The 23,953-nt window shown below is 42.1% G+C and overlaps 1 protein-coding gene across 5 annotated transcripts in view; it reads left to right on the top strand.

The window, feature by feature from the left end:
• Positions 1-23,953, top strand: part of MOB1B (MOB kinase activator 1B) — a 44,311-nt gene that overhangs the window by 14,433 nt on the left and 5,925 nt on the right. For all 5 annotated transcript variants that reach the window (XM_030492478.1, XM_030492477.1, XM_030492476.1 and 2 more), the window contains 4 exons: positions 12,121-12,287; positions 16,392-16,485; positions 21,481-21,614; positions 23,651-23,814. In XM_030492478.1, coding sequence (XP_030348338.1) covers positions 12,233-12,287; positions 16,392-16,485; positions 21,481-21,614; positions 23,651-23,814 — 447 coding nt within the window. In that variant the 5' untranslated portion in view covers positions 12,121-12,232. The remainder of the gene's footprint in view (positions 1-12,120; positions 12,288-16,391; positions 16,486-21,480; positions 21,615-23,650; positions 23,815-23,953) is intronic.

Here is a 23,953-nt window from a genome sequence, read left to right as displayed (position 1 = left end):
GTAATCTTATGTATGTGCTTTGAGGCTTTCTTTGGGGAAGTTGCAGAGTATTTCTCATTTGCCATGTTTCTCATCAGCCTGTTTCGTGTTGGGGTTAAAATAGAAGATAGCCTTTGGTAAAGTGCTGAAGCGACTCCTCCCCCATTAAAATTTAATTAAGTTTCTCCTTTCTAACTTTGTCTTTTTCCTAAAAGCATTAATAGATTGTCCATTTTTTGTGTTTAAAAGGATTGAAGACTTCCTTAATCTGTTCAGTTTTTGTATTTTTTTCCAATTCCCTGCTGTGATTTCTTAGGTTGAATGACTAGATTTGCTTTAGTCATTCATAAAGCATTGGGTTTTAAAACCACTGATCAGCATTTTGGGAAACCATCCATGTTCTGAAGCATGTTCTCCAAGCACTATATTTGGTGTATAAGTAAGGATCTAATTTGATACTAGAGCCAAGCTTTTATTGCTGCAGTTTATCATCCTCAGCGGCTTGCAGATTGCTTTCTGAAAAGCTCTACTTCCTACTTGCTTAAATGTATTTAAAGGGTGTGAATGTTACCAGCAGATCTGGTTTAGGATGTAGAGAGCATTAGTAATGTAAAGATAGAAAGGGAATTCAGCTGAATCTAAGGAAATCTCTGTGGCAGGAGGAACAGTTTGCTATGGAAAGTGGTGTATACCTTTGTATGGATGCTTCTGTTTCATCAAACTGAAAAAGTACTACAGTAAAGAAATCATAGGTGGGCAAATACTGTTAATCACCTGCTTTATTTAGCTGACCTGCTGCCCCTTTCCTCCTGCCCTTAGTGGATGATGCTGTGTGGGACTGGCAGCAGGCAAGGCGCCCAAGGCAAGATGGAGCTCTCCAAGCCACTTCATGGTATTTTCATGAAGGTCTTCAACTCCCTCATGCCTTCTTAAACGGCTAAGTAAACCTTTGTTAAAGTTTCCAGTATCTTTAAACACAATCAGATGTGTTATTGAGAGAAATAACCCGGACTCGTAGCTTTATGTGTTTCCTAATATGTCTTTTATAATTTGTTTAGTTGTGTCCATAATGGTACTTCTTAGTTTCAATTTCTTATCATCTGTGGATGCTCGTATTCTGTGTTTGATAGGTTTCACTCTCTTGTTGGTATTTGACTGCCGGGCCAGGACTTGAGTGTTACTGCTTCTCTCTCAAAAAAACCCCAAACCCTAAAAATGTTCTATTGCCTTATGTTCTGTGTGATGTTTGAGTTGTCTAATACTGCTTTTCATGTTTCTGTGTGTCTGCATAACATGTGCTATGTCATCCTCACTCCCAGATGCGTTACCAAGCGTTTTCCCTCTGTGTAACTGTTTTCCTTCAGAAGACAGCATTTTCTTGGGAGCATGAGTGACAGTTTAAGAATTTCTCAAAAATAAACAAATGTTTTTCTTTATGTATTTGCCCTGAAAAACTGTGGCTGCCCCATCCCTGGCAGCGTTCAAGGCCAGGTTGGACAGGGCTTGGAGCAACCTGATCTAGTGGAAGGTGCCCCTGCCTGTGGCAGGGGGAATTAAAACTAGATAAGCTTGGTTCCTTCCAAACCACTCTGTGATTCTATGATCATAAATTAGAGGGAGACCATCTGAAATAGTTTGGACTGCAAGCATCACAGGGTTGAGTCTTTCTGCAGGTTTCAGTGGGTATGGAGCACATACATATATTTCTGTTAACAAATGCTACATCATCTTCTGTCACAGGCCTTTGACTTTGTTTCTGGATTTGCTTGCCACAGGGCAGCATTCTCTGTGGCATAGAGTTAGTTCTCCTACAGCAGCCCTTGCTGCAGGGTATATACTGCATTGTTTTCAGCAACCTTTTGGCTTCTTTGTGTAGCCTTGCTATTTACAGCTTGATTGGGTCCTCTTTCTCCAAAGGAAAGTGCACCCTACACTCATGTACAACAGAAATCGGTGTTGAGAGGGTTTTTTAGTGCCAATTTTTATGTATGGGAAAGGGTAACTTTTATAAAAGAAGTGTGGTTATGTCTACTGAATGATTTAGTAGGTACATTCATGCAGTAAAGTGAGATTTGAACATTTGTGGAAACTAAACTTTGAACCATAACTGGGTGAAGTTCTGACTTCTGTTTGAATTCATGCTGTGCCATCCCTTTTAAGTGAGCTAATGCTAATTGACAGAAAAAAGGGTTTCCTGAGAAAAGGGGGGAACATTAGTGAGAAAATAGCACTATTGAGTTTGCTGAGAGCTTAATTGGTGACTGAAAGGATAAAGATACTGAACTCTATCTCTGGGGTCTGCAGGAAAAAACAAAGCCATTGTAGAGGAAGGAATACTTTGAGCTTCTGCAGAGCTGCTCATAGCCTGCTCTTGTGAAGTGTAGTACATGAATATTAGGATATTAGAATCTGCAGAAATAAATCTGGTTTTGGTTATGCCCTACAGTTCCATGATGTCTATATGTACACAGTCAATGTTAGTATTAAAACAGTCAAGGAATCTGGATCCAATGGAAATAACCTAACAGAACAGCCAAGACTAGTCCTCAGCTTTCTTAGAAATCTCACTGTTTGTAATCAGACAGAAGCTTTGTGAGTGAAGAGAGCATTGTGTTTGCCTTGAGGTAGTCAGTGGCTACCTGGGAGCATCCAGCAAAACCTTCTGGATAATCTTGGTTCCTCTCACATGATAGGACTTCACATGGGTATCAGAGGAGAACATGTGGAGTTCCTTGTGTCTCTGCTAAAAGCCTCCTTCTTGCAAATTGGTGTGAAAACTTCTTTCAAGAGGTGTTTGGTGGTCTTAAAGCTCTTGGGGAAAAAATCTGTGGTGGAACTTGGGAGCAGCAGAGCAGTGACATGGATAAAACATGCAGAGTGAGCCATGTTTTATACCGCAGACATGTTCTGTTCTCTGCTGTCTGCCTGCTTGTCTCTGCAAGTCACTAGGGCTGAATGTGTACTTCCTTTTTTCACCTTAGTTTTTCTCTGCTGGCTACTCTCGCATGCTGCTTTTGTGACTATGGCCCGCCCTATCCTTGCGGTGCCCAGCAGGGCTGTGTCCTGCAGAGGACAACGCTTGAGAAGTTGAGTCACTTCTGCAGCCGTTGGCTGCTCTGGGAATTAGCTGAATTGTGTTTCTGAGAGCACAGGCACAGCTCTGGTAGTATCCTGGGACGGCAGCTGTGACTTGCTTTGTTTATTTTGAGGATTTTCCCGGAAATGAAAGTGTTTTAAATGAACATGTTGTAAATGAAACAAGGGAATTTATTTTGTGCGTGGGCATAGCAATCTGATGATAATTTCCTGGTTGCAGGACGATGTTCTGGACCCTTGCTTGTTCCTTGCATTAGGAATTGTGATTACTATTGCATCCAACTGGGTGAACAACAGGAACACCATTGCCACCTACATTGGCGGGGGTTGTAGTAGTCAGGAGTGTTGTAGCATAACACCTCCCCCTTGTTTACAGGCACATTCTGAGCTTGCAGACGGAAAAATGGAGGTGGAGAGACATGGAGAAGCGTAGGTGCCTGGCTAGAAAACGGTCTGTGGCCATCTAACATCTTTGTGGATTTGGCACCAAGTGTCCTGCTGCAGGGCAGGTGAGGCCATGTGTCAGAGGGAAGAGGTAAATGGCCGGTTCCCAAGAGCCAGTTCCCTGTCCCTGAGTCACAGCTCAGCCAGCAAAAGCTGGTCTTCAGCTGTGTGCTGGTGGTGGTGACTTCTGCTGCTTGAATCCCATGTTTGCTTGATTTCACTGACTGTATATATAGAAGAGAAAAAAAATGTATTTTAAGAATGTGGATGTGTTATGACAGCTTTCAACACTGGGTGGTTATGGTCGGGACAAGCAAAAGCAAAACTGTTCCTTAAGGCTACCTTAAATGACTTTCTCCTTATTGGATGTGAATCATCTGATAAACTTCTGCTGTTTTAACATGTGGAGTCTTGTGTATAAAGATACCTGTATTTTTTAAGAGCTATTGATGAGGTGATGGCTTTTTCATCTGTTTCGTCTCACACCATCCTGTGCAGAACTTCAGTCTATGAAGACAGCTGTTTTCCAAAAAGGGGAAGCCAGATTTTTATTCCCATTTTTTATTCCCATCAAAAAAAAATCTCATAACAATACCTGCTTCACTGTCAGTACTCTAGTAGAAGAAGGCACTATTTCAAATCAGTTATAGTGATAATAGTCACTGTACCCCTTGAGAAACACAGGTTGAAAAGCCTACAGAAAATTGAACTTACTCTATGGGGTAGCAAAGAAAATGGGTGGGATGAGTAAGGATGGATAACGGTGTTTTCATGGAAAAGAAAAAAAGTGGGATTTGCGGTTTTGTCTGGATTTGTATTTATTCCATTTCCAGACATCTGAGGAAACTCTTCTTTTAGGAATAACCTGTGTTGTATTGCCATCATTGTCAAGTCCATGTGCTGAAAGATAAGGACATTGTTTTAAATTCCCCTGGTCTGTCAAGAAGTAACTTGGCTCTGAGGCCTTGGGTTATAACGTGTGATAGTGGTGCGGTCTGTTGTAGCCTTGGCAACTGGCTTTGGGTTGGGCAGGCAGTAGGTAAGTGAATCACACAAAGAGATTCCTTACAAAGTGGAGGCCCTGTGTTACCAAGGGCAGTGCTGGCTTTGGGAAGAGCCATTTCTGAATGACCCTTACTTTCACCATTCATAACTGTCATGTTTCTAATTTCAGTGACTTCCTCTAGGTGTGGTAAACAATTTATGTAATTGTTCTATGTCATACTAGCTACCCTGGGAAACTTCAGTTGTGTGCCATTGATCTAAGTATTTTTGGTTACTGTTTTGTACAGTAGAGTGTATAAACAATCAACAACATGTATTCCATTTCTCTAGGAATGACCATGTGTCTATGGAAACTTTTCAAGTCCAACTGATTCTTTCTTAAAAAAACTCCAAAGAAACAAAGCAACACAAAACCCTTGGGCCTAGAATTGCTTTCTAACCACTGCCTTACCTTTTGAGAGAGCAGCTATGTTGTGTAATGAGTTGGCAGCTCCTAACTCTTTCCCATACAGGCTGCTTTGATTTGCTTAGTTATCTTGGCAGAGTTTGTGTTTCCTTCCATGTGAAGAGAATTACACTTTTTACAGCTTGATGTTTGTGAGTTATTTTTGTCAGACGGGAGCACTTTGTAGAAGCGTGTTGCTTTTGTTAGTGTTCAGGATAATACAGTGACCGTATCTGAAGAATTCACATGGGGACATTTTTTCAGGGTGAGCACTATCAGCTTGCGCACTTAGAGTCTTCACTTACCGGTATGCATGCTCGCTTTTAACTCTCAGACAGTGTTGAACGGCCTTCAAATACCTCTTAATGCTGAGTTGTAACCCAGTATTGTACTGTCCTGGAGCACTTCAGGCTTCTCAGTTCTCTTTGGCAAGATTGGCAGCACCATGTCTCATTTCAAACCGTTAGCCTTCTCTGTTCGAGAGGTCTCATGCTCTCCTTCATGGGAAGCAACATCAGGGAATAGAACAGCAATCGCAGAACTGCCTGTAGCTCTTGAGTAGCTGGGCTCTGGGGTTTCTCATCCTTTGCTGTCTTTCTCTGTCCTGAATGGTCACTTCATTTGATTTGAGACCTGCTGCATGGTGGTATGTCGAAGGAACACAGGGTTGTGGAATGCTCACTTCCTGTAATCTCAGATTGGGTTTGTTACCTCCCAATTAAAGTGAACTGATTGAGGACTCAGGCAGGCATATTAATGAGTGGAATTTGACTGGAAAATAATTGATGACTTGGTATTGTATGAGCTGAAGAAAATAATGCCTGGCTCACACGCTGTCTTTCTTCAGAACGGAAATGTTGTGACTACTCAGTTTTATAAATAGAAATGCTCAAGTTAAATCTTGTCACTGCATTTTTTGAACGTGTACCACTTAATTTTACCTGCTGTCCTTCTGGTGCTGTGACTGTCACAGGGAAAATGTATTTAAATGCTGCGACTATTGACTTGATTGCCAAAAAATAGCTTGAGTTTTCATTTTAATTTCTATGTTGATGTGTTGGCTCTTGGAAACTAACACGGTCATACTTTGTGTCTATTCTTAGCAGGCTGTTATCGTTTGAAGCTCCATATTATTGTTTGAAGGCTTGAAATGTTTGCTTTTCTGGAATTTGGTTCTGGCATTACATCGTTTCTGTGTATCAGGGTTTAAAAAGAGGAGCAGCAGGAGAAAGACAAGGTACAGAACTAAAACATAGGACTTCTCTGATAAATCTACTCCTTGGCCTTTGGCAGTGAGTCGCTGCCTTGGTTTCCCTGTGGCTAACAGTACGCTAATGATGCCGACTTCAAAGATAGGTTGTGAGGATTAATTAATGCTTGCAAAGACCTTTGAAGATGAAAAAGAGGGGTTGAAAGATGAAAAGTTTCCATGCCGCAAGTGAATGTTCTGCATACTGTTTTGAGTTCATCTTTTTGAGAATCTCTTGAGCACTTCCAAATATTTTAAGGGGCTTATTTCACTTGGAGTATGGTGGTGAAAGAAAGAAAGATGATACCCATAGCCTCAGCATTATATGCCAGTTAGGAGAATGTAGGTGTCAGGTGTATTCTGAAAATGATGCCACTGCAGCATTTTCTATTTGTTTTTCCCCAGGGCAGATTTCTGTTCTTTCCAGTGTTTGATAAAACCATCCAGCAATGAGCCCTGTAAGAAATGATTGATGGGAATTGCAGCAGTGTCTTATTGAGCCTACAGGTAGCTGAAATAGGTCGGAATAGGAGCAGTGTTCCCTGTACCTTCCATGGAAGTTGAGTGCTTGTGATATTATAAAATAATGTCTTTAAATTTCTTGTAAAACATGTCAGTTTGGTGTATGATGTGCAACTACGTGTGCAGGGAAAAAAAAAGCCTTTGGGATGCTCCTGTCTTCTCCAGGGTGGCATCTCTTCTTCCATTTTGCCAATGGCACAGTAATCACATACTGTCTAAGTACTGCATTAGTTTAAGGTGCTGTAATGAATTGTTAGTGAATTAATGGGATAACTTGGTCTGGTTTTGTTCCCTCAAGAGAAATTTGAGGAAGACCTTGGAGCACTTTAGGTATTTCAGTGGTTTAGGTTGCGGTGCTGCTGCAGAAGGAATAGGTTGGCAGCCTGGGTGGAGGCAGGATTTGGGCTTCGATCTGCATCCGTATGTTTGATTGTGAAGCATGCTTGCTTTATTTGCTTGTCAGCTTGAGCAGTGTTAGACACAACAGTAAGTAAGAGCTTGAGGTTAGCTGTGTGGTAAGAACAAGCTGAAAAGCCTTAAGTTCTAGGCATAAGGAGCCTAAACTTTTCAGTTTTAATTCAAGCTTCCCTGGGTGTGCAGCAGACTTCACACAAATACCTGACAGCTCCATTAAAAGACTTGAGTGCACAAATAGTTGGGGATGAGGCGGTCTAAGCCAGGCTGGCCATAGTGCTTCTCCTAGGAACATGAAGGTTTAAGTGGCTCCTTTCCTGCAATTAACAAGAAGTGTATCAAGAATTTAGGCTGGATATTTAGTGGCTTTGATTGTAAAAGATTTGCCAGGGCTGTGTTTGAAGCTGAAGTGGGCTGCTGAGGCAGCTCAGGAAGTGTGGTGTCAGCAGGATGCCTAAAAATTTGCCTTTCTTCTGGAAACACCATCTTGCTAACCTAAGACAGAGCAGCCTGCAGAATCCACATCATTAATAACCCTCCTTGTCAGCAGATGACTAGATAAAATTACAGCTTTGGAGTAAATGTTGTGTTCTTGCTTACAAGCAAGTTGTGACGTCTGTGTGAGGCCAAGCAGTGTGTGGGCTTCTTGTGGCTCGGAGGTGTGGCTTCCGAGCCAGCTTCCATGCTTGTCCTGACACAAGGGAGTCAATCGCTTCAAACACGTTTCCTGATTTAGTGCTAGGTCAAACTGCATCTGTCACTGCTGTAGCTGCACTTACCTATAAAAATAGAAGGCCATAATTTGCTAGAAATGGTGGATGTAGGAGTGAAGGGAGCAAAATGTCCTTGGAATTGCAAGAATCTCTTGAGAAGCCGGTTGTTCTTGGCAGGCTAGAAACTGGTTGTGACAAATAGTGGAGGTGATGCATTGTGTTCCTCATTTCATGACCTTTTTATGCCCAAGGAAAATAGGATCTTCAGTGTGGTATTTCTGAGGGTTTCTCTGTCCTCTTTTGCTTCTGCATTAATGTGATGTTTCAGAACTGAGAGAGGATTCAAAGAACTAACTGGGAAAGAAAGGCAGGTGCTGCACACAAGCTCGGAGCATTTCAGTGTCTTTACGGAGAAAGCACACAGATACACCTAATTCTGTTATGGAATGTAGGTGAAAATTAAGTGTCACACTTGATCGAGACATCTCTTTAAAGTTAACTTTTTCACTGAATGCACAAGGAGTTAACAAAATAGACCTGGAACAAGAATACTTTTAAATATGTCACATGTAACAGATTTACATAATGGGGGAGGGGGGAGGGGAGAGAAGCATTATTTATTTATTTTGAGGTTTTTTTAAGATACCTTCAGCTCAGAGTTGGGAATCATACTTAAGATAGCAGGAATAAGATGCTGCTGTGGGCAGGGTTTTGGGAGGAAGCAGGACTACTTAGTAAAGTAACCATTTGAAAGGTTAGTCAACTGATGGTGCTAAGTCGTTAATAAATGGTGATGAGTTTTGATTAAATAATAGGAGAGTTTATGAACTAGTAAGGTAGTTGAAATAATGTTTGCAGCAACATTTACAAGTACACTTCCCAGGAGCAAATATGTCCTGTAAGGATTTTGTCTTAGAGAAGCTGTATTAGGTTGTTGAGTCCCTGAGCTTTGTTTGTATCAAGGAATGTATGATGGTGCATGCAGTTAACCAGCTTCACATATGGTGAACTGCATAAATGCATGGAATTCTCAGAAGTTATTGCCAAAATTGCAGATATTTCCATAGCACACGATGATAAATGCAGCCTGCGTTTATCCTAATTGCTTTTCCTTTTGGATGCCTGCCTGCCTTTCGCGTGAGACCATTTCCTGCTGTCTTAGGGTGACCGTGCTGGATTTGAAACATAGTGATCAGAAAAGTAGGGGAGGCAGATATGAAATGGCTTACTTAAAATGGCTGATGGGAGCAAATCGTTGTGTATTCTGTTACAGCTTTTGCCAGATCATGGGAAGAAAACTCAGTGATTCTGGGAAGGGGGTAGCAGGGATTAAGTGATAAGTGTTCCCTGTATCAGCGTAGAGCTTTCCTCATCAGCTCAGGGAGCTCCACACACCCAGTAGCAGTTTGTATAATGAACTTGCAGACTTTGCATGGGGCACCTTCACCAGACCAGTTACAGCAGTGGTTTTTCATTCTTGATCATTGTATGATAATGATAGTGTTGCAGAAGAGAAGCTGATACATGTGAAGTTTTGAAACATGGTGAAAGGAGGACTCAAGTTTTAGGAATTGGGAGGTCTATGTAAGCAGCAACGAAGGAAGAATCTTTTACTTTCTCATTTCTGATGAATGAATGTCTTGAGCTTTGGAGTGGGGTAAGTCTGTTGAAACCTTTGGTTTGCTTTTCATTAAAGTATTAGGATTTGGTTTCTCCTATTGTCTAGTTAGCAAGGTAGGAAGTGCTGTGCTTGTGCTTAGCATGTGCTGGTTTTCTTCTGCCTACACTGATACATGTGGAAAGATAACAATACCAGTCTCTCTTGCTCTTCAGTTGCTGTGAATATTGCGTCAGCCCTGTCTGTGTGGTCATACACTAAGGCAATTGCCAGATGTTTAGATTTGTATTAGATATATGTTGGCATGGTGGCTATGAAGTGGATATGTTCCCAAAGAGAAAAAATTGAGTCTCTTAAATAGTCAGTTGAAAGATCTGGAGGGTTTTTTTGCTTGGTGGGGTTTCTTTTTTGATTGCTTTCTCTTCAGAGCTAGTTTGAACCTGGCCTGGCAGCAGATGCAGGTTGCTGGAGGGGTGGAAGGTGAAGGGAACTCCCTGAGCCACAGAAGCTTCGTACTCCCACTGGGAGGCAATTATTTAAGGTTTGGATCTGGTATCTTCACATAGGGTGAAATGCAAATGACGGGGTGCATGTTAGACGGGTGCTGTAACAGAATATGTACGGGAGCCATATGTTTCCTCTTCCTATTTTGGGCTCATAGTTGTATTTAGTAGCTGACTGCATTAGTATTGTTCTGGGGTCTGTGTGAATGTATGTGGCCTGTTGAACTGTATCTTTCCATGATCCCTGTTAGTCCAGCCAGGTGCTTCCTTATCAGGTTAGAAAACAGGAGGAAACTCTGGAGGCTGGAAGGGGGAGGATGCTGCTGCAGTCAAGGTAGCACCAGGACCGTGTAAATCTTCAACCAGACAGACTTGTAGGATCTCTTCCATTCCCAAAGATGCACCTGCAAAGACGCTCTTACCTGGCCAAAAGGTGTTGTTACCTGGCCAAAGCTCATTATTATATCTCCAGTTTCAGGATGTTTTCTTCTTCCATTGCTCTTGTTAAGGTCTAAACTGAACTTGATGAGCTGTTGGGCAGTTTTGTCATATGCTTGGCAAATGAGATGTTCTCAATCACCTGTTGTGTATTTTGGAAAGAACAATTTTTGTTGCGTTCTTTGGAACACATTGTGTCTCTGCTAGAGCTGTTGGTGTCCAGGATTCTGGAAACAAGAGATCGTCATTACTTTTCTGTTGATGGCTGTAGTGTGGCGTGATGGGGGAAATGAGATGAAGAATTAAGTTTCTTGAAGTGCTTCTGTGTGACAGCATAGCTACACTAGCATTGCCCAGTGAAAAGGTACAACCCTCATGTGTTCAACATGTGTTTTAAGTATCTAAATACTGAGCTGAAGAGAGAACCCTGTTGCCTCACTAATAAAAATTTCTGTTTGGTCCTGTAGAGAGATGATGAAAAATTGTCTAAATCTTTTATGTAAAGAAATGAGAACTGGATAATACTTGTCATGAAAATTCTGCTGTCTGGGTTTCATAGCTTTCCATTTTGTTTCACTGGAATTCAGAGCTCAGTTTTCCTTTTCTGACTGAAATCTCCTCAGCCCATACACTAAACCACTCACAAATACTGGCCGATTTGACACTTTTTTGCAAATACGTAATTTTACACAACGTGTTTCTGGCATGTTAGGGGATAATGTGCCATCCAGGCTCGCTGCCACCATTTAAAATTCAAATGTCTATTTTTCTAAGTCAGTCCATGTTTTCCAAACAAAATTACAGGGCAAGAAAATTATTTATATGAAAGTTGTAAAAGTTGTCATCCTTAGTTCTTTCCTAACTGGGGGACTGAAAGGTCTGTATGCTGTGAAACCAGGGGAAAATGGCAGGGAAAGTTTAGGGGAAATGTGGAAATCAGCAACAGCTAAAGTGTTAATGTATTTTTGAGCAACTGCATTTGAAAAACTAAGATCATAAACAGTACCAGATAGTGGAAAAGTTACTTTATGTTGGTAGGTAAGATGATATTCTGGATCAGCTAGGCCTGCAGAAAGTATGCTTTCCTAAATTCTAGCAGCTTGGTTTTGAAGAGTTAATAGTAATTACTTATCGTACCTCATTTGGCAAGTCAGGGCTCTGAACAGGCCTCTACCTCCTTACTACACTTCTACAGGCGTGATGACGTTTCATGTCTCATGAAGGTGGATGTTAGAAAAAGAACATGGGATTTTCTGAAAATAGTATGTTTAATTTACCAGGATAAACTTCCCGACTGTTCAGAGTAAAGAAAATTTCTGTTTGGCTGGGCTGCTATCCTGGAGAGGCAGCTGTCTGAATTCTGGGGAAGGAAATATTTCTGGTCTCACCTTCCCCATGATCCAGTTTGCCAAGAGAGGGAAGGGAGTCTGAGCATTCCCGCTTGTCTGGCTGGCTTAACAGCAGAGTGAGCAGGTGAGAGGGCAGGGCAGTGGAGAGTCATTTAACTGTTTAAAACAAGTCAAAGCACCTGTAGTTTTGCATCCCAGTCTTTGTTAAATACCCTTTTTCCACATGAAAATACGGGATTGAGAAAGTGTTTAATGTTCATCCTGTACTTATGCGTGCCTTGTTTGCTCCTTTCTTTTTCCCTTCTCTTACCATGAGTTCTCTAAATATCTCCTCTCCTAACACAGTGGTAGTCGCTCTTCCAAAACCTTCAAACCAAAGAAGAATATTCCAGAGGGGTCTCACCAGTACGAGCTGCTAAAGCATGCAGAAGCTACGTTGGGAAGCGGTAATCTCCGGATGGCCGTTATGCTTCCAGAGGGTGAAGATTTAAATGAATGGGTTGCAGTGAACAGTAAGTTGGCTCACTTTTTTTTTTCTTAATGGGGGTTGTTGAATATGGGCAGACACTTGTGGGAGGACAACTCTGTACTCCTTTCTAGTAGCGTGGCTGCTTCTATCCTGTGTGCACCACTTGCTGTGGTTGGGAGAGGTGAATGTCGTATTGTGTAGAGATGACAGATGCAGAGTGTCTCCCAGAGACAAAACCCCCTTAATCTCCTTGTGTCAAAAATATGTTCCTGTTAACAAAATAATTCTTAGAGGTTAAAATCTAAGCACTTGATCACAAACAAGTGCTGAAGTAGAAATGTTTGTTTTTAGAAAGTAGCCTGTCAATGCCATCTTAATATGTTTAATCCAGCACTTCTCCAGCTGGGGTTGTTATCCAATAGTATAGTCAACCCTCTCTGAGCTAAGCATAAACCCTTAATTTAGTTAAGTGTGAAGACCAGGTCTAAATAGTGCTAAAGACTACGGTCATGTGTATGGCCTGGCTTTCATTTTGCCTATAACAAACCCAGAGATCCATCTTTACAATTTTCCTAACGTTAGTTCCTTGTGTTTCTACCAAGTTGTGAGCCTTTGCTCTGCTAAGTGTCTGATGTCATTTTCACTTCCTCTAAAGCTGTTTGTTGTAACCCTCTGCTTCATGCTAGGTCAGGCCAAACAATGAGGCCCAAATTAGTGTTTTCTGATTGCCTGACCATGTTTCCTCCTCCTTCTCCCTGCTGCATGGATTTGCTGCCTGCCTTCCGCTCTTAAAGAGTGGATTAACCCAAGCTCTGTCATGCTCCATAGCCTATGTGGAGTTCTGGCTGCCACAAACTCTGTGTCCTCTCTGGTTATTTCCTTATCTTTCAGTTCTTTGGCTTGGTCTGCTTCTGTGATTGCATGGTATTGATTGTGCACTGCAGTGCAGTATAAATTATGCTCAGGAGAAATGTCTTTGAATTATGGTTCTGTTTCCTCTTGCTCTTTGACATGTTTAGGAAGTGAAACTGTCATACTGATAGCAACCTTCAGTTCTGAATGAGCCACACAGTGCTCTGGTATATGACCTGCCACTGCTTCCAGGGAATGATGAAATTGCTGACACCATTCTTTACAAAAGTCTATTCATATGGTATTGCAAAACTGTCTAGCAAAAAAAGCCATCCTATTTTTCTGAGTAAGCGTTACTAAAGAGGCTTCTGATACCGCTGGCATTCTTCCTGCTTGGTGCTTTCTTCATTCCCTGCCTCTCTCTTCTTCTCTCTCTGTGGCAGTGGTGTTTTTCCCTTCCCAAATGACTTAACTGCTAAATGAGCTGGGTGACAAAAGAGTGGGAGCTGCCTTTGGGTAACGGCTGCATTCTGTAGTGGAATGGTCCTTGGTCGTGCCACCTTGCAGCAGAGGAGAGTTCTAATGTTGTTTCTTTTTCCTTTTTTTATTTTTTTTTGGTCTACAAGTGATTAACTGATTACATTCTCCCTTCATTTACAGCATCCCTCTACCACACCTAGTACCAGTTAATGGTAGCAGTGAGCTCCTTCTGTTGATTGAGATATCTAATAAGGAAATAAAATATGTGACTCAGTGTTGTTGGGTTTGACCTTCGCAATAGTGAGAGCACAGGAAAGCATGGCTCTGCTCTTCTGCTTCTTGCTCAACTCTTAGCCTTACTCATGTCTTCTGGCAGTGAGTCGGTGTACGTGTAGATTGTTCAAATAAGTTTTAAAAACAAAAAGGTAAAAAGTCTGTAATCAGTTTGGTTTGAGTTTAATTTGAAATCTCCTTGATTTGAAAATACTGAAACTTAATTCTGTAAGTACATCCTGCCCATATCTTTATAATAGAACACCATGCAGTGTGCCCTTCTTCCAATAGAAAAGCACTTGGAAAAAGTAGTGTAAGCCCTCAAAACTTCAGAACAGTGAGTAAAAAGAGGAAATGAAAATAGGCAGAAACACTGTACAGCTTTACACATGCTGGAAAGGAGGTTCTTTGTTTTTCCTGGTTGTTGCACACTGCTGGCTGTGGTGGATGGGTGGTGTGTCTCCTGGCCTTTTGAGACTTGGAGTGTGGGATTCGCAACAATCAGTCATCTTGTGGACGTCTGTGTGGGTTTTGGGAACATGCTTGCCTTGAAGCAAACATTGGGCTGTGGTTTCCACTGGGAGCAGGGAATGGAAAATTAATTAACAGTTCTTGCGTACACTTAAGGAACAAGGGCTGTATATAACCACTTCTTCCTGTCTTTGGTGGTGTTAACTGCCTCCTCCCTCTGCCCAAACAAGCTGTAGCAGTCCTTCTGGGCCTCTGTAACTTTGCTATCTACCTTTCCCATTGTTGTTTTGCTGTTTTCTGCTTTTGCTGTGCCAGGGGGAGAAAAACCACCCAGATTTTCTTGCTAGAGATGGACTGTGCTAGGAGCATGCCGTACCAGTTTTTATTTGCTTCCCTTTTTTAATACCTGGGCACTTGCATGACACAGTTGTAGCTCGTATCCTGCATCTGCTGGACAGTAGCTGTAACTTGCTACCATGATGTTCATGTAATCTTTGATGTTTAAGGAGCTGCAGTATTTAACACTCTCTTTCCTTCAGCCATCAGTTCCTTTCACAGTACCTGGTATCTGCTAGTGCTTACATTTGGGATGCCAATTTCCATCTCACTACAGCAAACCTGTATATCTCTGTGCCAGAATTAAGCAAGGAACACAAATTTGGGTAGGTAGGCACAATACTCTCAGTAGCAGAAGTGATGTAGCTTGGACTGGGCACTGGGGTGTTAAATCTTTATCTATGTTATGTATGGTTCCTTTCAGGGTAAAGGTGTGTCAGTTGAATTTGCAAAACACTGTGGTTAAATAGAAGGAGTGGAACTCCAGCACACTTGATTTGGGTTTTTGTATGATTGCTGAGTATTATCCATGCATCAAAAAGGATGAGTAAGGACACCAAAGCTAGTCCCACAAGTCTTGGGTTCCTGTATGCTTATATTACATGGGTTCATCCTAGAGCAGAGTTTACAATTTCCATTGTCTGAAAGACATTTTGGAAAAATAAACTAATATATTGATGCTATGGTAACATGCTGTGCTCCCCAACAGATGTGTGTGTGTGTGGAGAATTCATTGAGGGGAGATAAAGTGGATTTTATAAATGACTACAGTGTCTGCAGTTCTGAAGAGCAGGATCTGCTGTTAGGTTACTGAAGAGCCTTGCTTTCAAAGAGTACCAAGTAATCAAGCACCTCTTTAAAGCAGTAAGAACTATGGGAATATTTAGATACGATAAGTTTTAGTCTTTTGGGAATTCAGCTGTAGACCATTTAAAAACAAAGTTTTGGCGAAGAGAACTACTTTCTCAAACATGTAACAAAACTGAAGCAATAACCCCCCCCAGAAGACCTCCCATACATGTAGTGTTTGACCATACCATAACTAAAAGAGGGTAGATTTAGATTAAATATTAAGAAGTTGTTCTTCCCTGTGAGGGTGCTGAGGCGCTGGCACAGGGTGCCCAGAGAAGCTGTGGCTGCCCCATCCCTGGCAGTGTTCAAGGCCAGGTTGGACACAGGGGCTTGGAGCAACCTGCTCTAGTGGAAGGTGTCCCTGCCCGTGGCAGGGGGTTGGAACTGGATGAGCTTTAAGGTTCCTTCCAACCCGAACAAGTCTGTGATTCTATGAAACGTTCTTTGAAAAGACAGTCTCTTGGAATACAAAGCCTGAGGGAAGTCACTGTCACCTAATGAGTAACAGCACTCTCTTGCTGGAAACTTTACACTGAAAGTCTTGGTTTTATTCCAGACTAGCCAGTAGAATTTGGGATTCTAATAAACTGCGCCAAACTTTCAGAAAAGGAAATAATTCTGTTTTCTCTTTCTCTTTTCTTCTTTTAAAGGAAGCTTTTGCAGTAGTGAACAATTGAATAGTCGTTGCTGGAGGCTGTTGTAGATCATTGGTGGTTGCATTCTGCATCTCCTTTGTAATACTTCTCAGAAAGTGATAACAGTGAAGTTTTTTCCCAAAAAACATTCCAGGACCCTCTGAGCAGTGTGTGCTGTTAAGGCTGCAGGAAGCTTGTGTTGCTGTTACAGTGCAGAGTGTTAACTGGTGGTTTAAATGCTTTTACAGCTGTCGACTTCTTCAACCAGATCAATATGCTGTACGGAACCATTACGGACTTCTGCACGGAGGAGAGCTGCCCTGTAATGTCTGCTGGCCCAAAGTAAGGTCTTTTTTCACATGTTGTTGAGAAAATGCAATTTTTTAGATGATTTTGCGTTTGAGAACTCGATGCTAGTTCAGCCAAGTGCCAGAGATAAGGTAACTTCTGTGGGTGGAAAGGGCATCGTCTCTTGGAGTACTGTGTACAGTTCTGGTGTCCCCAGCGTAAGAAGGACATGGAGCTGTTGGAGCAAGTCCAGAGGAGGCCACGAGGATGATAAGGGGGCTGGAGCACCTCCTGCATGAAGACAGGCTGAGAAAGTTGGGGCTGTTCAGCCTGGAGAAGAGAAGCTGTACCTTCAGCCTGGAGAAGTGGGGACCTCATAGCAGCCTTCCAGTATCTGAAGGGGGCCTTCAAGGATGCTGGAGAGGGACTCTTCATCAGGGACTGTAGTGATAGGACAAGGGGACATGGGTTTAAACTTAAACAGGAGGTCAGGTTAGATATAGGGAAGAAGTCCTTTAGTGTGAGGGTGGTGAGGCACTGGCACAGGTTGCCCAAAGAAGCTGTGGCCGCCCCATCCCTGGCAGTGTTCAAGGCCAGGTTGGACAGGGGGTTGGAACTGGATGATCTTAAGCTCCTTTCCAAACCAAACCAGTCTGTGATTCTATGATTCTTGTTAGCCATAATGGGAAGAGAAATTGGAACTTTAAGGGAGTGGGGAATGAAAAGGTGGGGTTTTTTAGGGTAAGGGTTTTTTGTTTGTTTTTCTTAGTCCTGGGAAGTAAACTCATTGTCAAACTATTTTTTCTTTTATAGTTTTCTGAAATGTTTATGAGGGCTTTTTAATTTAAGATCTGAAGTTTTTAGTGTCAAACATTCACTTGGGGCTTACCAAAATCTTCCTTTTAGGTGTTTGAGTAGGTATTGTAGAAATAAATTGGCTACAGATTTTAGTAGTCTGGATAAGAATCCCCTACCCTGTGCCTCAGTGAGGTTTCACTTCTTTGATTCTTGCTTATGCTTTTGTACAGACATCCAACATGTCTGTTTTTTCTTGCTCTCCAGCTGTTTAAGGGTCTTCCAAAGAGGAAAATACCTGCATTTCTCAGTGAGTGGCAAGGGAGGGCGCTGCTTCCTTTTAAATAAACAGTAACGAAACCAAGTCCTCTCCTCCACTTCTTCCTCCTGTTGTTGTGAAGCCAGTAATTGCTGGTGGAGAGCGGAGGATGGACCAAGGCTGCTGCTGGGAAGGCAGTATGGAGAGAGCAGGAACTCTTCGAGGTGGAAGCAGCCTGATGGACCAGGAAAGGCTTTGGCACTACAATCCTGAACTAAAAATGGACAATGCCAAATGCCAAACCAGTGTGGGCAGGCAGACCTGCTGCTGCAGCATGGCAAGGGGTGAAGTACGAAAGGAGTGCAAGTTCACCAGTATGCAAAAGAACTTGTGCAATACCATGGCCCATTGTCTGCTTTGTGCTTTGGCATGCAGAGCAGGCTCTTTATTTATTAGATAAAAGCATGAAAGTATTTCTTTGCTTTATTGTTTGCCTACTGAGAAGCAGTTATTTGGGGGTGGAGGTTAAAGGTTTAGCTGTCTGGTTGCCAGACTTAACAATTTCTCTCCAAAGAGACTGATAACCATTGACAGAAATATATGACCTACTCAGATAGGTATGAAGCAGCGAAGAAAAGAGATGCTTGATGCTTGAAGATACATTCTGATGAGATTTTTATTAGGTGATCTTGTTCTTTAGTTGGAGTGAGTGTGGCTTGCTTTTGCTTAAAACATTGTTTTCAGGGAAGTACTGGTGGAGAACCTGTTAGCATGAAAACACTGAGATTTATGTGGTTTTTCTTCTGGTTCTTACACCTGTGTCCTGTTCTCTTCTGGCTCAAGCTATGTTCATTGAAGAGGCAGTGAGTAGCTGGGGAGAACCCAAAGCAGCAAGCACTCTGTGGCTTTAAAGTCTGATTTTTGTGTTCCATTGGAGAAGTATTTATGGCTGATGTCTGAAGAAAGGGTTGTAAGGTGTTGGTGCATTCAGAGGTAACTGTTCAGAGTTGCGGCTCAGTCACAATTTCCAAGGTACAACTGACAAACTTGTAGCAGTCTATGGACAAGTTAAACCAGATGTCTGAAGTGAAAGGGTAACAGAGTGGAAGTGTAATGTTTCTGTATCCACTGCCGGGTGCTGGTGTTTTGTCTTCAAAACCCCTTTAAGAGGGACTTGTCTGTTGTGAGGAGTGCTCACTTAGCTTTTATCAGCGGGGCAGGACATTGAGTTAGTTCAGGATTGACATAAAGATCAAGAACAGCTCTCCCTCTCCTGCTGTACAGCTCCTTGTCTAACAATTTGAATAAAGTATTGGTTTAATTTGTTCCAAAAAATGATTCATTCTTTTCACTTCAGTAAAGACCAACCATTTCTTACCCAAACAAACCTAGCTGGTTTTTAGAACCTTTTTGGTTCCTGCTATTCTTACGTCAGTTGCAGGATCACCATCAGTGCAACAGGCATGATGCTAAGTTAAGAACCTGCATAGAAGTACTTTGTTTATTAACCAGCGTTGGGTGATGGGCATTTTCTTTTTCCTCCCTAGTTACAAGTGTTCAGTAAGAGCCCAAAGGAGGGACGTGGGTACTGCATTTTGCAAAGCTGGATGTCAAAACTGGGGCTGTGTGGTGGAGGTGCTGGTCCTGTGCTGGTTTATACATAGGGATGTTTTCTAGTGTGAGAAGCACAGTTGGGTTTTCTGTTTATAGATAGCAAATAACTTGTTTATTAGCATGAGAGAATTCCACTAGAGTCGTTGGGGATTCTTAGCTTTTCCCCTGTGCTTACTGGAGTGAACTGTGTATTTCTTGCTCTATCCTTGACACAGAGTTTTGTTTGCCCTTAAGAACCTCTTACTGAGCTGTTAGAGGTTTCTAAAAATGCATTTTCTGTAGGGAAGCTGCCTATCAAGATAAAGTTCTTTAGTTTCTATCACCAGAACTGTAGGTGTCTGCTCGCAAGCTTGAGCTAGAAATGTGATTTTTTTTTTTTTACCCTTCATTTCCTGTAGCAGTTCAGATTATTTTAACCTGGGGGAAATCTTTCTCTATGTGTGGTTTTCCTGGTTTTTGGTGGTTTGTTTTTTTTTTTTTGGAACTAGATGATCTTTAAAGTCCTTTCCAACCATTCCATGATTTTATGAGAGAGAACTGCTCAGGTGTTGCAGGTTGGCAAGGAATATGAAAATAAATGCATTTGTACTCAGCAAGATGCAGAAAGAAATGCTGCAGTTCACTTGTCAGAGTGCCAGTGTTAAACATGTTTGGGTTTTTTAAGCTATGTGTCGCTAAATTAATCATCTTCTCCTGTGTCTGGACTTGCCAGTTGTGTTCCCCAAGCCAGCCAAAATCTCTTCCATCCTGATTTCATGAGGACTTGTTTCTGTCTGGTTGTGCATGTAATGGATGCTGTTTAATACATTTTCCCATGGCTTTTTAAATTCATGAAGTTAAAATGATAGCTGTAAGATGAATTACACTGGAATCTACGCAGTAAAAGTGCTACATTAAAGATGTGAACGTTACTAGCTCTGTGGATGGAAAAGGGTAAAAAGAGCACACGTTTGACTGGTCCAGAGTCATGTCAGTGGTTTGTAAAGGTGTGGTATCACCTTACCTACAGATGGAAGAATTAATCTACAAGTCAGTTACTGGCCTGCAGCCATCAAGTGGGCCAGTGGTGTAACTGGAAACAGAGATTCTTCTGAACCTTGGTGCGCTGCATGGTTCAGAAGAATCTGCACAAGACCTTCAGATATGAACCTTTCCTAAGGAGGACTGTTAGACGAGGAGCTTTTTTCTAACCGTTAGCTGAAACAGCTTCCAGTTGTGTAAAAGTATTCCTAGGTATTAACCCACCTCTGAATCTCTTCCCTGTCTCTAATACAATCTTAATTTGGGATCTCTGGCAAGAGCTGATGTAGTTTGGCCTTTAGTTATGCAAAAATCAGTAAGAATATTTTGAAATATAAAGAAATTAGCTAGATTTTATGAGTGTAATGTGTCTGGCTGGTTGGGCATTGCCACTCACTCTGCAGTTCTTCTCTGCCAGTGGAGGTGAAGAGAAGCTCAGTGCTAGGGATGAGTGGGTGAAGTTTCACATTAGAAATCAATTGGGTGCCTTGGCCAATTTGAGCCCTGGAGCTGAGCTTTTATGTGTGTGAGAATCTCATGTAACTACTGGATGTTTCACTTCAACAGGTTGTGACGTTTTTTTCTTAGAGTCATAGAATCAAGTCGGTTGGAAAAGACCTTGAAGATCATCAAGTCCAACCGTTCCCCCAGGACTGCCAAGACCACCACTAAAACATATCACTGAGAGCCTCATCTACACAGTTTTTGAACACTTGCAGGGGCAGTGATTCCACCACTTCCCTGGGCAGCCTGTTCCAATGCCTGACCACCCTCTCTGTGAAGAAATTTTTCCTACTATTCAGTCTAAACCTCCCCTGGCACAGCTTGAGGCTGTTACCTCTTGTCCTGTCGCTTGCTACTTGGGAGAAGAGACCGACCCCCAAACTGCAGTCTCCTTTCAGATGGTTGTACTGAGCGATAAGGTCTACCCTGTGCCTTCTCTTCTCCAGACTCTTGGAGGAGGGGAAGCTTTAAAAAAGTCAATAGCTGTTGGCCATTCAGGAGTTGGAAACCTACTCATACAGCACCTTCTGGTGTACAGGGATGCAGGTTTGACCTCAGGCTGTCATGTGTATTTTGGCAGGAGATTTGCACCCAAGGGTGAATGAGTTGTGCTGTAAAGGATGAAGTTTTTGAAGGCCTTCACAGACTGTGGAAAAGGATCTGGCTAAGGCAGGATTGCAGTGGGGAGATGGGGCACAGAGCAGCTGCAGATGACTTGGTAGCACTTGGACCTTAGTTTCGAGGAAGGGCTGTGGGAGGGTGTGGGATAATGAGGGGCAGGAAGACCAGCCTTCCAGGCTTGATGTGCGTGATTCACTTGCGTTAAAAAATGTCTTGCTGTTGTTGACCCAACCCAGATATGAGTACCACTGGGCAGATGGAACCAACATAAAGAAACCAATTAAGTGCTCTGCACCAAAGTACATTGATTACCTGATGACTTGGGTCCAGGATCAGCTGGATGATGAAACACTATTTCCTTCTAAAATAGGTAAGGTAAATAAGTAAAATTGAACAATGTGTTTGCATTACAGTTGTACAGGAATATTCAAGTCTTAGAGCATTGAAAGGTCTCCTAAATGACTGACAAGTAGGCAAGTTTAAAAGTTTACATATGTAAAGGCAGTTTTATCACTTAAGATAAAATTGATGTGATAGTACATGGACTCTGAACCATGTGTTAATACTTACATACATACTTAATATGTTATTAAATATCTATAACAATTCTCAATGCAGGAAGTACTGTTTCCATTTAATAACTCTGTTGATCAAATCTGTTGGTTTTACATTTTGAACAGTAGGTTTTTATCTCAGAGATAACCACATAAGCAGTAATTGGTACAAACTGGCAGCTTTCTGATGCAGGGAAGATGTTTGGTCCTCAGGAGGAACTTCTCCTAGGCTTTACCTCTGAAGAAGCTGAATTGCTTTTTTGGTCTTAAGTTAAGGATTTATTTTCTTTTCAAGTGAAGATGAAAGATGTACGTTTTTAAGAGGTTTCTTTCGGAAAAGCAGAAGGAAAATAATGATCAGCCACCAGTTTGGAAACAATAACCAGAAGAAAACCCTGCTTCTAGAGGCGTGAAGGACTGCTCTAAAGCTCCTAACTGGCAGGCTTCCAGTGCACCATTACTCGTAGGCTTATGATCATTGTGGAAAAAGGAACAGAGATCTCTTAATTGCTTTTATTTTGTGGAGAGTTTCTGAAGCATTTGACACATTGTCAATAAGCCTCTTCAGAAAAAGAGGGGCACCTGGCACAATCAAGGGGCAGTTGTTTTTACTTGTAGTTAAGCAGATAAGCAGAGAAGGCTTAAAGAGGATGTCTTTCTGCAAGGTCACAATTCGGAAAGAGACTTAAAGGCCAACAGCGGGTAACCAATTAAATACAAACTTCCTATGCGATGCAGCAGCCAGTGAAGGAAATGTAAGCAGGGCAAGCTTAAGTAAGAGTATGAAAATTTTATTGCTAGGGTTTTAAAGCATTGGTGAGATAATGATCGGCCTAGAACATCACCTTGGGCCTCTGGCCTTCAGACGGGACTTCAGCAGTTGGAAAGACTGCAGAACTGAGCTGACTGGGAAAACTGCTCCATAATGAGAAGCTAGGCAGGTTTAATCTTTTTAGATGGTTGATACATATCTTTTTTAGCCTGTGGATGTGTCAACTAAAGAGATTATTGCTCCCAGGAGATGGTTGCCGTTTCCTAACCAATTTTAATAAAACTCATGCACTAACAAAGGTCTGCTGTTGGGTCCTTTTCATGGAAATGACTGAAAGGAGCATGAGAGTACTTAGGCAGTTGAGAAAGCATTAAGTAGCCTCTGGCTAAGGGATGGTGGTGAGCAGGATGGAAACAGGAGTCTTTTTTGCTGGGCATGAAACAGGTGGAAGAGAGCCTATTTCTGATTCCAGTTCAGCTAAGAGAAGTGTTAAAACTCAGTGGCTGATGCCAAAAGTGATTTCAGTTACCTACTCGAAGGTACCTGGTGTCCCTTGGAGTATATACCCTGTGATATCTTGGACACATGCACAGGGCCACTGATGAGGCTGAGAGCAGGAGGCTTCCCTTTTTCAGCATTGGCACTCAGAGGCCAGGCAGGTCCTTGGAGGGCACCTACAAGCACATTAGATACTTCTGTTTGGGTATCTGAATCCTGCCAGAATGGGAGGAACATTCTGTCTCAGAGAAGGCTCTTCAGGGAACTGGACTGAGGCAAAATAAGGTTTAGTAGCTGGAAGCTGAAGCAAGGAGGGTTCAGCATAGAAACATAATCAGATTTGTCTTGGGAAGAGTTCAGGAGCTACTGGTCTGCTGAAGGGAGGGAAACCTCCCCTGCGATCTTTCAGTGAGCTTGTGGTTGTGCTTCAGCCCAAGCACATGATGTGATTAACGGATAATTGCTGAGTGAAACAGAACAGCCCTTCTTGTGCAAGACATAGGGTTGGGTTATAATGGCTTTCAAAAGACATGACCATGGCATGGGTGTTGAAAAATAAGCCATCTGTTTTCTTACTTCTAGGTGTACCATTCCCAAAGAATTTCATGTCAGTGGCAAAGACAATTTTAAAGCGACTCTTCAGAGTTTATGCTCATATTTATCACCAGCACTTTGATCCAGTGATCCAGCTACAAGAAGAGGCACACCTCAACACTTCTTTCAAGCACTTTATATTTTTTGTTCAGGTAAGTGTGGCAGGAGCATTATGGTTACAGGTATATTGTGGAAAAAGTGATGTTCCAAAGTAATGCCCCTTCAGTTTTGTAACAGCTGGTATGCTTGTAGGAGAATCAATACCTCCAGGACCCTAAGCTAGTGTCTTAT

This window comes from Strigops habroptila, chromosome 7, assembly GCF_004027225.2.
Source record: "Strigops habroptila isolate Jane chromosome 7, bStrHab1.2.pri, whole genome shotgun sequence".
Classification (NCBI taxonomy): domain Eukaryota; kingdom Metazoa; phylum Chordata; class Aves; order Psittaciformes; family Psittacidae; genus Strigops; species Strigops habroptila.
The sequence above is the reverse complement of the archived record's forward strand: the minus strand, read 5'-3'. Positions and strand labels throughout refer to the sequence as shown.